This window comes from Esox lucius, chromosome 3 (assembly GCF_011004845.1).
Source record: "Esox lucius isolate fEsoLuc1 chromosome 3, fEsoLuc1.pri, whole genome shotgun sequence".
In the NCBI taxonomy this organism is placed as follows: Eukaryota; Metazoa; Chordata; class Actinopteri; order Esociformes; family Esocidae; genus Esox; species Esox lucius.
This window is the reverse complement of record NC_047571.1, coordinates 19,747,448-19,760,827: the sequence shown is the minus strand read 5'-3', so window position 1 is coordinate 19,760,827 and position 13,380 is coordinate 19,747,448. Positions and strand designations below refer to the sequence as shown.

Below are 13,380 nucleotides of genomic sequence, written 5' to 3'. Positions count from 1 at the left end.
AATCTAAGGGATGTGTTCTCTAAATCTTCCTTCTGCCCTGCTCCATTTAAACTTAGGAAGCCATGAGCCCTTGGACTACCGGGTCCAAATGACTCACAGCTGTCCCTTTCCAAGGACCTCCTGGTTGTGTTGCAGATCAAGTAGCTGACGATACTGACAATATCCACCTGGTCAGGCTTCCGACTTGGATTGTGTTTTATAGACTCTAGACACAGCCCAGATACCTTTTTTAATTATTGCAATTTTTACTCTTAAAATGTTCACCTGGCACAACCAGAAGAGGGCTGGCCACCCTTATGTTTCGACCCTTTTAGGGAGTTTTCCCTGGCCGCTGTGCATCAGCCCTGTTGTTGCTTGTTCTTTGGGGTTTCAAGCTAGGTGTTGGTAAAAGCACTTTGCGGGAACTGCTGGTGTAAAAAGGACTTTATATAATACATTTTGATAGATCTATACTCTTGACAGCAACACCTTTTTTAAACATTGGCCAGAAATATCGAATTGCATTCGTACGGAGCAAAAAAGCGATTCAGAATCTTGTTCAGATTAGACCATATGCAGAGTTTTATCTTACTTTCATCAGTCAAATAGCGGATTAATTCATAAAGACCAAGCACATTTACTGTACCATGATGAATCAAGGTTATCAGCAACCATGATTCATCATACACTCACTCGGTTGGTCACGGCGATAAAACTATAATAAGGCTAATCCAAGAGCCCCCTGCTGGTTAATAGGAAAATCAGGATATTTGTAAATTGACGTCATCATCACGCGTCAACAACATATCCATCGCATGTGAGTTGTTCTATTTGCTAGCTTACTTGGTTACTACAGTTGCTAACTTTCATATTATTGGCTTTGTGACTCGTTTTTTATTGCTTACATGTAGCATAGGCGTTATGAAACCTAATGAAGACACAGACGATTTGAACGATCAAAGAACTCTCAAATAAAGCAGATTGTTCTTGTTAGCTTGGTACAGTAGGTAGCATAACCACAGCAGAATAAAAATTTTCATGAAATTAATGACAACTCCTTCAATGTAGGTAGTGATAACTAGAAATGCCTTTTCAGTTGAGAACAAAGACTGTCTCATATTCATGGTTGGTTCAGTATTACTTTCAGAGAGACTAGTGGTATCTCATACAACACCATGTGCATTGCTTTTGCAGAGGGAGGACACCAGTGCTGCTGGTAAAATGGAAGAAAATAACCAGTGGAGAGACAAAGGTTTGAAGAGGAAACATCCAGGAGATCAAGAGAGAATGAGTGGAGGAAGAGGGGGTGGAAGAGGAGGAGGTAAAAGAGGTGGGAGTGGTAGAGGAGGAGGTGAAAGAGATGGGGTTGGTAGAGGAGGAGTGAAAAGAAGTGGTGATAAAGAGAGAAATAGAGGAGTGGGCAATTGTGATGCAGAGGCAAAGAGAGGAGGAGGGACTGGTGAAGGAGGTGCCAAGAAGCGTCTTGATGCCTTGAGTGTGGGATACTTCCGCAGAGTGGGAGAGAGACTCAGCGAAGGCTTCACAGAGGACGAGGAGAGAGGTGAGAGACTTCTAGGATAATTGTTCATATTTTATAGATACAATTCTGTGTGTTAATTTCTTCCTCCTCTCTAGTTCTCTTTGTGGAGAATGTCCTGGCAGAGGTTAAAGGTCAGGCTGCCCTGGTAGCCATGGATGTGACAGGAAGTGTCACCCTCCAGCGGCTGCTCCCATTGGCTAGCCTCAGCCAGGTGGGAGAGGTGCTGGCTGAGCTTGGCGGAGAATCAGGGTCTGCGTTGAAGACAGTGTCATGTGACAAATGTGGGGGTCACGTCGTGGAGAGTGCGCTCAGACAGATGCCCAGATGGAGAGGTGAGTCTGAAACCAGGCATTCCTAATCAGTAAGCCCTATGAAGTCGTGTAGCCTGAAAATAGCTACAAAAAAGTCCTGACAAAAATGTGTAACTCCTTACCACACGTCAAATCAATCAAATGATTTGCTTGGGAGGAGTTTCAATAGGTGTTCCAGAGGATGTAAATCAGCCATTACTATATTCTGTACTCAGTGGCCCTCATTTATCAAAAGTGCGTACACCAAATTTCCAGCGTACACCCAAAACCACGGTGACTTTGAGATTTATCAATATGGACGTTGGCGTACGGCACTCTCAAATCCTACGCCAGCTCAGGAGGTGGTGTACGCACGTTTTGAGTTAGTTCAGAAATGTGCAGGAAAAAAAATCATAACGCACTGACAAACTAAAAGATATGATATATTATGACCCACTGTAAAACAAACAACATAATAATTACAAACTTCAGTGTTTATTTTTGTGCAACATGGACTTCAATGTTTAATTTGTGTGACTTTACCAAAGCATTTGATTTATATGTATTCCTTCAGATGCGAGCCTGTGCGCTTTACATGACGTTTCAGGGTTAGGCCCGGCAGTTGCGCACGGACTGGGTTCAGTAATAAAAGGCTTTTAATGACCAAAATATAATTCAGACTGACAAAATAATAAGAAAATAAATAATAACGACATTCTTCTTCTTCGTATAACAATAAACGTCACTAATAATAAATATCAAAATAATAAGACGAATATTACAAATTGTCATGCAATTATTAATGTGAATGAATGGTACTCCACATCACATCATCTTTTTTTCCGCTTTTTAAACTGCCAAATAAAACACTTTTATTTATTTCTACCTCCCTGGTGATCGTCTCAATCTCCACGTCAATCTCCGCGCCGTCTTCCGTGTGTCCATGGCGTAAAATGAGGGTGTGGGGGAAGCGGAGACTTGAATATATAGGGGCGTGTTATTCTAATGACGATCGTTTTCAGCCGCAGCATTTATCAAGGGCAGGTATTGCGTACACCTGGATTCTAAAGGTACGCACAGCTTCATAAATCAGACGGTGAGAGGAGTGTAAGCAAACATATACGCCCGTTTCTACGCAAGAATGATAAATGAGGGCCAGTGTGTATGACTCATATGTATAATAAACTGTATTCTCTACCATAGGACAAAGGTCACATAGGTCACAGAATAGTACATATTTTGTCCGGATGTCTACAAAAAACAATGATATTATTCAAATAGTACAATTATTTCAGAAGCCCATTGCTACTTTCAGTAGGATACAATTATCTGGAAATCAAGGAGAAAAATATTTTAGACAACGTGCTTTTTATCAGCCAAAATCTGTATTTTGACAGCATATTTGTCTGGTTCCACATACAAATAAATGTTTTAAACAAATATGTTGGTATGAATCGCAGATTTGACTGATATCCAATTACAATAAATGGTTACATTAAGTTATTTAATGTAAAGGGGGCAACACCACATACTGAAGGTAGAGGTGTACCTATTTTTTCAGTGCAATGAAATTAAATTTCTTTGAATTTTTTATGAATTAATTATTACAAATTACAATCCAAATACAGTTAGGCCCGGAAATATTTGGGCACTGACACAATTTTCATACATTTTGGCTCTGTACGCCCCCATAATAGATTTGAAATGAAACAACCGAGATGCAATTGAATTGCAGACTTTCTGCTTTAATTCAAGGGGTTGAACAAAATATTGTATAAAATGTTTAGGAATTGCAACCATTTTCATGCACAGTCCCCTTATTTTAGGGGCTCAAATGTAATTGGACAAATTAACATAACCATTAATATTTATTTTTATACTTTGTCAAGAGTCCTTTGCAGGCAATGACTGCTTGAAGTCTGGATCACATGGACATTACCAAACGCTGGGTTTCATCCTTTGTAATGCTTTGCCAGACCTTTACTGCAGCTGTCTTCAGTTGTTGTTTGTTTATGGATCTTTCTACCTTAAGTTTTGTCTTCAGCTAGTGAAATGCATGCTTGATTCTGGGTTGATATCAGGTGACTGACTTGGCCATTGCAGAAAATTCCACTTCTTTGCCTTAAAAAACTCTTGGGTTGCTTTTGCAATTTGTTTTGGGTCTTTGTCCATCTGGAAAGTGAAGCCGTCAAATCAACTTTGCTGAATTTGGCTGAATATCCCTACACATTTCAGAATTCACCCGACTGCTTCTGTCTTTTGTCACATCATCAATAAACACTAGTGATCAACTGCCATTGGAAGCCATCTATGCCCATGCCATCACACTGCCTCCACCGTGTTTTTACAGATGATGCGATATGCTTCGTATCATGAGCCATTCCAAGTCTTCTCCATACTTTTCTCTTCCCATCATTCTGGTACAGGTTGATCTTAGTTTCATCTGTCCAAAGAATACTGTTCCAGAACTGGGCTGGCTTTTTTGAGATGTTTTTTGGCAAAGTCTTATCTGGCCTTTCTATTCTTGAGGCTTATGAATGGTTTGTACCTGGTGAACCCTCTGTATTTGCTCTCGTGAAGTGTTCTCTTTATGGTAGACTTGGATAGGCCTACCTCTTGGAGAGTGTTCTTCACTTGGCTGGATGTTGTGAAGGGGTTTTTCTTTACAATGGAAAGGATCCTACGATCATCCACCACTTATGTCTTCTGTAGATGTTCAGGCCTTTTTGTGTTGCAGAGCTCACCAGTGCGTCCTTTTTGGCGGACCGCGTAAGCAGATCTGGCCAAGAAGAGCTAATGTCTCTTACTGACTGAGTGGCTGACTGACTACCCATTGTTAAATAGTGTAGTGGTTGGAGACGTGGACCTGCAAGCAATAGGTCCCACATTCGAATCTCGTCACATTCAAAACTAATTATGCGTTAGGACTTGTTCTGGATTGACAAACACTTAGTTGGATGCAACCTTTAGTAGCTACGTTGTAGTAAGATTAAAATAAAACAATTTACGATTATATTGCAACTATTTCTGGTGGGTTTTCGAAGTACGAATACGTGCATGCCTTTTGGGTCAGGATAGACAAAAACTTCGCTGGCTACAACCTTCAATTGCTATGTTATAGTAAGCCTAAAATAAAACAGCTTACGGTTAAATTGTGATTATTTCTGGTAGAATTTCAAAGTACGCATTCATGCATGCTTTTTGGGGTAATTTAGGCTAGATCAAAACCCCTTGGGCAGTAAAAGAGTAGGGGTTATCCACGATTCTCTCATCTTTTCACTTGACGAAAAAGTCAGTTATGATCACCTATATTTATAGTTATTGTAGAAACGTTAGTCAGCATAACACAATGCTTAATGGTTATTCATACACACAAACACATTCAACGGCAACCACTCAACCTCTTTTAATGGTGTCTAGCGAAATATTCAAACATGTTGTGATGTTAATATGTGACAAAATGGTCTAATGTCGAATCCAGTGAGGTCAGCAATATTTATCACTTTTAATTGCGGGCCGGCTGAACTAAGCTTGTCTGGTTCCTTTTCTGGTTTTCTCAGAATGTACCAAACTTTTGATTTGTCCACTCTTAATGTTTCTGCTATCTCTCTGAATGGATTTTCTTTTTTTTTTGCTTGCATTGAGTGCTTTTTTGCCCTCGTTATGGGTTCACAGCAACAGCTTCCAAAAGTGAATGCCACACCTGGAATCAACTCCAGACTTTTTACCTGCTTAGTTGATAAAGAAATAACGTCCATGAAACAGCTTTTGAGTCAATTGTCTAATTACTTTTGTTCTCTTGAAAAAGAGGGGGCTACATATAAAAGAGCTGTAATTCCTAAATCCTTCCTCCAATTTGGATTTGAATACCCTCAATTTAAAGAGGAGAGACTGCACTTTAAGCCCATATTCATTATTTAACTGTAACTTGAATGTATTTTGGTCAACAGTCAAAATAACAAAACTTCTGTCAGTGTCCAATTATTTCTGGACCTAACTGTATGTATTAAGGAAAAAAAGAGGGGTGTACTTGCTGTTTCACATTACTGTACATCCAGCCCCTGGAAGATAGCCCACCATATAGACTGTGACAGAAAACAATGTTTAGCCCTGGAAATTGCTTGTTTTAGAGTACTTCTAAATCGAATAAAATCACATGAATTGAATGCTTTTGTTCATATTCTCTCTTAGAAAAGAGCCCATTGGAGGACCAGTCCGCCACCACAGAAGGGGAAGCCGAGGACTGTGGTGTGCTGGAGCCCCAGGTTCTCTCCCTCTGTCGTGTCATGAAGGACCACTGTGCAGAGTTCATCAGACACACACATGGCTCGCACGTGGCTAGAACACTCATACATGTTCTGGCAGGCTGCCTCGGTCCAGCCCGCTCTGATACAGCACGCCCAGGTACACACACACACACACACACACACACACTATCCAAACACACACTCATACACATTAGGTTAACTTGTCTGTGTATCGTGTTCCAGGTGTCAAGGACAGGAATGTCCCAACTCAGCTGACATACTTTGAAGTGCCAACATCCTTTTGGTGGGAACTCAAACACCTGTCTACCTCATTGATGGAACATGTAAATGGTAAGGCTTCTGTCATAAAGCCATTGACTGTAGCCCCTCGCTGCACTTCATAGCACCTCTGTACAGTTACTATTTTAGATTTCGTGTGACGTCCTCTGTCTCTTCTCCTGTCAGTGTGTGTGACAGATCCGGTGGCTAGCGCGGTGTTACAGAACATGTTGATGGTGTGTCACAGAGGCCGGCCCAAGCTCTGCAAGCAGCTGACCAGAGGCATTGTGGGCTACCTGACATCGCTCAGTTCCGCTCCTGGAGTCAGGTGTGTGAGCCGTCCTCTAGCCAAAGGTGAATGTCTGTCCTTCTGGTTTTAATGTGCCTGCTGTCTGTGACTTCGTCTCCTAGTCCCCTGTTGGTCTTTCTGAAGGACGCGGCCTGTAGTCGGCTCATTGAGACAGTCATCCAGCTATCCCACAAGGCCTTGCTGCGGGACCTCTATAAGAACCACCTCAAGGGTCAACTGGTCAACCTGGCCATCCATCCAATCGCCAACTTCCCCATACAGAGACTGACAGCGGCCTCCGCCAGTTACAAAATGGTAGGCCAATATGTCACCTCCCTGTCACACTGGATTAGACTGTCACCATGGAAATGTAGTTGACAGGTCAGTTGTTTGGTCAGTAGGTTGTTGGTAGAGCAGTCACAAATGACACGTGTATGATTCGTGGTTTCTCTGGAATCATCTTGGGAAGAAAATTTGTGTTACAGTCTCAAAACGCAGGTGTTGGTTTAGTCATCATGATATTCATATACATGTTCTACATTTTTACAGTGGGGAGAACAAGTATTTGATACACTGCCGATTTTGCAGGTTTTCCCACTAACAAAGCATGTAAAGTCTGTAATTTTTTATCATAGGTACACTTCAACTGTGAGTAACAGAATCTAAAACAAGAATCCAGAAAATCACATTGTATGATTTTTAAGTAATTAATTAGCATTTTATTGCATGACATAAGTATTTGATCACCTACCAACCAGTAAGAATTCCGGCTCTCACAGACCTGTTAGTTTTTCTTTAAGAAGCCCTCCTTTTCTCCACTCATTACCTGTATTAACTGCACCTGTTTTAACTCGTTACCTGTATAAAAGACACCTGTCCACACACTCAATCAAACAGACTCCAACCTCTCCAAGTATTCCCAATGTTTTGTTCCTGTCTACCAATCAATCCCACTTATTTTAGAAAGACCTGTTTACAGTCAGTGGTTGTCACAGCTTACAGATAGAGAATAACACATAACCTGTGGGTTATTATTATTTATGTATTTTAGGAAGAAACCAAAATGGGAGCCAGAATGAAGGGTGGCTAGCTCTTTTCTGGCTGTGCTGGATCGGAATTATAGGAGTACATGACCTTTCAATATATTTAAACCTTATCATGATACTTGTTTAGGGGTGATAACCCCGGCGTCCTGGTTCCAACCTGGCACTCGTATCATCATGGACCCCTACCTATCCCTAGCTTCCAATAGGCTCATTTACCGCCCCCCCCCCCCCCCCCCCCCCCATCTACACACGTTCGAACAATTGTTTTAATCAGGACAGCTCTACTAGTTACTTGGTTACTAGCAACGTTGTTAATAAAAGTCTATATTAATCCTGAATCTATATTATAATAGGCACTGAATTGTATCTGTTCATTGGAGTGCGTGATACTACAGAACAATAACTCGGCCTCCACTACTTCTGTCCTCCACAGTTTTTGAAGGTGTTTGATGAGTTAACGGAGGGACTGGAGGCCATCTTGGCAGCGGGTCACATGGGTGTGATTGTCCAGCTGACTGACAGCTGTGCAGAGTGGGAGGAGAAACAGGGGGAAATGATGCAAAGCCTCCTCCGAGCTTTTCACTGTGCTGAGCCTGCTTCCCGACACACAGCCTGCCTGCCTCTCTTCTTGTCCCTGCTCACACATGATGTGTACTACTGCTCTGAGACCACAGAGGGCGACACACTGACGGAGGTATTGGCCTCAAATTTACTGAATTACTTTCACTTTGGTCAATTTTGGATCTGACACCATGGCTCACAATCTATAGACTCTGCATATGCCTGTACTGTATATGCCTCTATTAACTATAGAGGCATTTACAGTACACGTAGCAGTACATTTTATCCCAGAGCAACAGTTAGTTTATGCTTCTGTCTAAGCTTCCTGGTTGGGGTGACAGGACAGAGAAGGGCTCTGTCATGTAAATCCACAGAACTACCTACAACTTCTTTTACTTTCCCACTCTAGCGCCCCCTATCTTCCATCTGTTACCACGGCTCCCGTTTAGTCCAGTCACTGGCCAAGTTCAAAGACCGCTCCTTGCTACTGAACAGCCTACGCTCCCTGACCCCTGCTGACCACCTGACCCTGGGCACCGACCAAACAGGCAGCCATGTTCTGCAGCTCCTGGTGACGTCGTCCAGCGATAAGGGGCGGGGCAAGATCCTGAGGAGACTGGAGGTAGGATGGGAGGGGATGAGAACCTGAATAGAAGACTTCTCTGATTGTCGGTCCAAAGCTGCCTGTCTCATAGATCACCTACCCACAGCAGTCCCTGAATCTCCAAATCCCCTTTTTCCTGTCTCCCTCCATGTCATGTCCTTTCACGGCACCCAGGGCCAGTATGTCCAGATGGCCTGCTCCAGGTATGGCAGCCGGGTGTTGGAGGCAATCTGGACCAGTGCCACTGTCCCCCAGAGACAGAGCATCGCTAAGGAATTGGGTAAGATGAGCCAAATGTGTTGATGTTGCAGCTGAATTTGGCTGTCAGTCCAGAGTGGGGTTTCTAGTAGCTACCCGCTTGTTTACTGGTTAGGGTTTGCTTGTTTACTGGTTAGTGTTTGCTTGTTTACTGATTCATGTTTGCTTGTTTGCTGCTTATACTGGTTAGTGTTTGCTTGTTTACTGGTTAGTGTTTGGGCCTTAAATTTTGGAGCTAAAACCTTTTGATTTGGATGCTCCTGAACATGGCTAATAACTTTGCTCTTTCTGTTTCTCTTTGCCTCTCTCGCTCTTTTTCTCTCAGTTTCTTGTGAGAACCAGCTGAGATCAGACCAGTTTGCTCGTCACATTTGGGCCAAATTTGCACTGACCCACTTTGTGAAGAGGCAGGCCCAATGGCAGGAAGTGCAGATGGGCGAATCAAAGAAGAGGAAGCTCTTTAGTGACATTCTAGATTGATGAAAAGAGATGGTGCCGGCAATTGTATTGCATGGACTTAATTTTTTTATATAATCAAATAAAACTTTTTATTGCATCATCAGATTTGTATAATCTTTGTGTATGGTTGTGAGATAAGGCCACAATAACTAAATTACACACTAAATTGTTCACAGAACTCATGCTTGCTTGTATGAAATTGCAGTTAATATTGAAACACAAAGACCTTTTTACCTTGAAAATACATAATTGGTTGCCCCATAACAGTTGGATTACCTGCTGATATGAAAGGAAACATATTCACCTAACAGAACATTTTGGCTCTCAGCAGCACCAGTGTTCACAAGACATCATTAAAAGGGACTCAAAGATGCTAGAAGTTGAGAAACTGTTTAATCAAATATTTCATAATAAAGTGATGAAAAGGGAAGAACATTAAGTAACAAGCTATTAAAGCACTTTAAAAAAAAAACTTTCCAAAGAGCTCTTTAATGATTAATGTGAATTCATGTTAATTTTATACTGGGGGTTGTTTCATCATTTTGATAGATTCTGGGGAAAAAAGTGGATAGTTTGTTTTCCTGAAAGAGCAGCTGGCTGGATTGAATCATGGTGCACCCCAGGTCACTGAATGCATTTTTTTTGTATTACATGTGCTATTCATCTGTAAAGTATGTAAAGCTTATTGTTCTTATGCTGTTCAGAATCAATAATGTTTTGGTTAATCTTCCTCTGCATTTATTCTGCAGTGCACTTGGTTATGGTATTGTGACTGAAACTGGAAGCATTTATCTGATTGTTTTATGAAGGTCTGGTAAAAAAGACATTTTCCTCTGTGTTTGTAGAAAAGCCTCTTAAGGCCGAACACTTTTCCATTCTAACCCCTAGATGGCAGTGTAATAGCAAATAATCTGCTAATGATCATGCATAAACATTAACCAGCTCTTAAATCACACTCACTTCCAGACAAATACTGTTCACACTTTTGCACTTGAATAATTTATCTTCAAAAATAGGTTATAATGAAAAACACTCTGTGTTACTGGATTTTAAAGAATGTATAACCATTTTAGTTTTTGTAAATTTGAATGAAATGGAATATACAAAATGATTGGCATTGCAAATCCTCAATACCATCTAGTTTGTGTAGCCTTTCACCTAGATTTCCTTCAGAGAAATGCTTGTCGCTATCAACAAGCCTGCTGCACCTTTATCGTTTACTGGCCCGAGGCCATATTTTCTTTAAATTCTGTTTAGTGCTAGTAGAGAGATTACAATGAGATTCCCGTTAGTACTAAAAGAGATTAAAATGAAAGGGCATTTAGTGTTATTCTGCATGCAAGCAGATTTGATCAAAGTGTATCAAGTTTCCCAGAATATATGGAAAAAAATCACAGGTTTTTGAAGTATGTAAGGCATGGCTTAGTTTTTAACCAAAATGTACAAAAGCCTTTTTTTTTGTAAAATATTTTGTACCCACATTTTCCAACAGTCTACATACATACCTTTATCATCTTGTATCAACCTGCATGTGTCCTAGAGTAAAACCAGCTCCTTGTTCCAGGGACTTTTCTGTATATAAAATATTTGTATCCTTTTTTTTTTGTTCCAGCTGTCAGTTTTTAAGAAATGTATTTGTACTGTAAGTGCAGGTGATTTGGAGGGGATGCTCCATTTGACCACATTCAAATCCCACCAGTGTCATTTTGGATCCCTGAGTCTGGCATTTTGCCCCACTTTTCAGCAGGAAACTGTTCTAAGGGGTTCGCTATGCCAATTATTGTTTAGATCTTCTGTTACATTATGTGATGTGAACTTTATTTTGGACACTAGGTGGAAAATGTTTTGGACACAAGGTGGAAAAATCTTTGGACACTAGGTGGAACATTTTCTGGACACTAGGTGGCTTTGCACTCCAAAAAACTTGACAATCTTCTGATTTCATGACATCTTGGGCACATTCAACTGCCCAGTACCAGAGTCAGCAAAGCAACCGCCCAGCATTATTAATCCTCCCCACATTTGACTATAGGGAGGGTCTTCTTTTCATTGAATTCTTCATTTGGTGCTGAACTGCATTGCCGAATAGTTTGAATAAATGGTTCAAAGAACAATTCCCCCAGGATTTAGACTTATTTATATTAGTTTTGCAGTTCGGCTTTCCTTTTTCTAAGTAGTGGTGTTCCAGCATTTGCCAACATGGTAGTCTGGCCAAATTATTTTGGCATTGATTTTGAACTCAGATCTTCAGTTGTCTTCAGGTAGAATTGATTAAACCTAATTTTGACCTAGCTACACAAATATGGTTTGCTTAGTTTTTCTTCTTTTTTGAAAAACCTTAAAATGTCTAATGTCCAAACATTCAGCTAAATTATAATACAGTATTTATAATACCGTAAACTTGTTCTGTCGCACTCTAACTCAAAAGAGCTTAAGAACAATAGGATTTTCTTTTTGACCTGCTGTTAATCCACATTAGGAGGGTTTAGTGGGTTTTCAGACCATGGAAGGCTGATTTGCCACTTTTACTCCCACAATGCAAATCACTTAGCATGATGTGTTGTCTCCACAGTACTCTGGGGCATGATTATTATGCAACTAAATCAAGATGAATAAGAAAGCCATTTTAGCCACAGTGTTCTGTATTTAATGTTGCTTCTCTGGCCTCAGAAGCTTTGTGTTAGAATGCATTTATAGCCTGCCCCATATGCGCTGGGGTAGGACGTCAGAGCACTGACCTTTTGGGGTGAAATGAGGCATTACTCCATGAAAACAGATCACATCCATTCCCCGGGGAATGTCTTCTGCATCCCTCAATGCCACTCAGTTTCTTAGTTTCTTCAGAACGTGGCAGCTATTAGTAGTGTGGAACAGCTGACTGCATCTGCAATCTGCTCCTTCCCCTTCCTGCTGTCTGTCTTATATGAACCGACAGACAGAATATATTGCCATTGAAGTGTATTTAGAGATACACTCCTGTCTACTTAGAAGATGTCTGCTTGTTTTGAACTGAAGATTGGTCAGTATTTAAACGATCTCTGACACGAAACTAACCTCTCCTGAATCTTTACCTCTCTCCCTGTCCCTCAGGTCTGCATCAGTCGACTCCATGCCCAGAGAATGAGTCAGCATGTGAGGGTGAGATGGCATCTGTCACGATTTCAGAGACTAATCAGCTTTCAGTGAAGATTCATGAGCTCAACTAAATCAAACCCACTTTGCTGTATTTACACAGCAGCTTTTTACCATGGTCAAATTAACTGCCATGCAACCTGCCGAGTGGCGCAACAGTCTAAGCCGCAACCTCTTCAATGCCACCCAGGTTCATTGAATGGTCGCATCAAAGCTACTGTGGCCAGGAGACTGTGGAATCTGAGCATTAACAATTACAATATGAATGTACGTTTCATTGTTGGTGAATGAGCCTAGATAATGAGAACAACAGAAACCTCTCTGTTTAGATTATCTCTCTGTAGGTTGCGCTCTGATAACCCCAGGAATGTTTACAGTGACCATCTGGCATGAGGGGTTAACTTCTAGAAACATGATCTGTGCTTGGTAGAAACGCCCTTAATGTATAGGCTAGCTGGCAACTAACATTACAGTGAGAAGATATTGGAACGTTCACTGAATGACATCTGTGCTGCAATTTTCCAATAAACTTGAGCGAACTTCTCCCTCGATTTGATATGGGTTTATTTGACCACTATACGAAACCGCCGATTTCTAACAAGACCCAGAAAGGGTGGTGAACACCATCAGGATCTGAAAGAGGGAAAGTTGGTGAGAGCATGTTTGGGCAAATGCATGTTAATTGCGGTCATAAGC

At 41.2% G+C, this 13,380-nt stretch overlaps 1 protein-coding gene across 5 annotated transcripts; it reads left to right on the top strand.

Annotated features, from left to right (window-relative positions):
* The first annotated feature begins 734 nt into the window (after positions 1 to 734).
* LOC105021369 (nucleolar protein 9) lies at positions 735 to 9,655 on the top strand. 5 transcript variants are annotated; one of them, XM_010889008.4, is made up of 11 exons: positions 735 to 796; positions 1,174 to 1,540; positions 1,615 to 1,851; positions 6,001 to 6,213; positions 6,300 to 6,407; positions 6,522 to 6,663; positions 6,747 to 6,939; positions 8,104 to 8,364; positions 8,641 to 8,853; positions 9,010 to 9,115; positions 9,419 to 9,655. In XM_010889008.4, the coding sequence occupies exons 2-11, from the start codon at positions 1,201 to 1,203 to the stop codon at positions 9,571 to 9,573; spliced, it is 1,968 nt and encodes a 655-aa protein (XP_010887310.2). In that variant the 5' UTR covers positions 735 to 796; positions 1,174 to 1,200; the 3' UTR covers positions 9,574 to 9,655. The 5 variants fall into 5 exon arrangements, with proteins under 5 accessions (XP_010887310.2, XP_010887320.2, XP_010887294.2 ...); XM_010889018.4 differs by lacking the exon at positions 735 to 796 and adding an exon at positions 813 to 982; XM_010888992.4 differs by lacking the exon at positions 735 to 796 and adding an exon at positions 813 to 1,043.
* The last annotated feature ends 3,725 nt before the right edge of the window (positions 9,656 to 13,380 follow it).

Bases quoted from the DNA above. Each gene is read 5' to 3' on its own strand.
- LOC105021369 (XM_020043306.2), top strand. From the start codon at position 1,102: ATGGTTGGTTCAGTATTACTTTCAGAGAGACTAGTGGTATCTCATACA. The intron at 1,541-1,614 runs GTGAGAGACTTC...CCTCCTCTCTAG, and splicing joins CACAGAGGACGAGGAGAGAG to TTCTCTTTGTGGAGAATGTC. The intron at 6,408-6,521 runs GTAAGGCTTCTG...TTCTCCTGTCAG, and splicing joins ATTGATGGAACATGTAAATG to TGTGTGTGACAGATCCGGTG.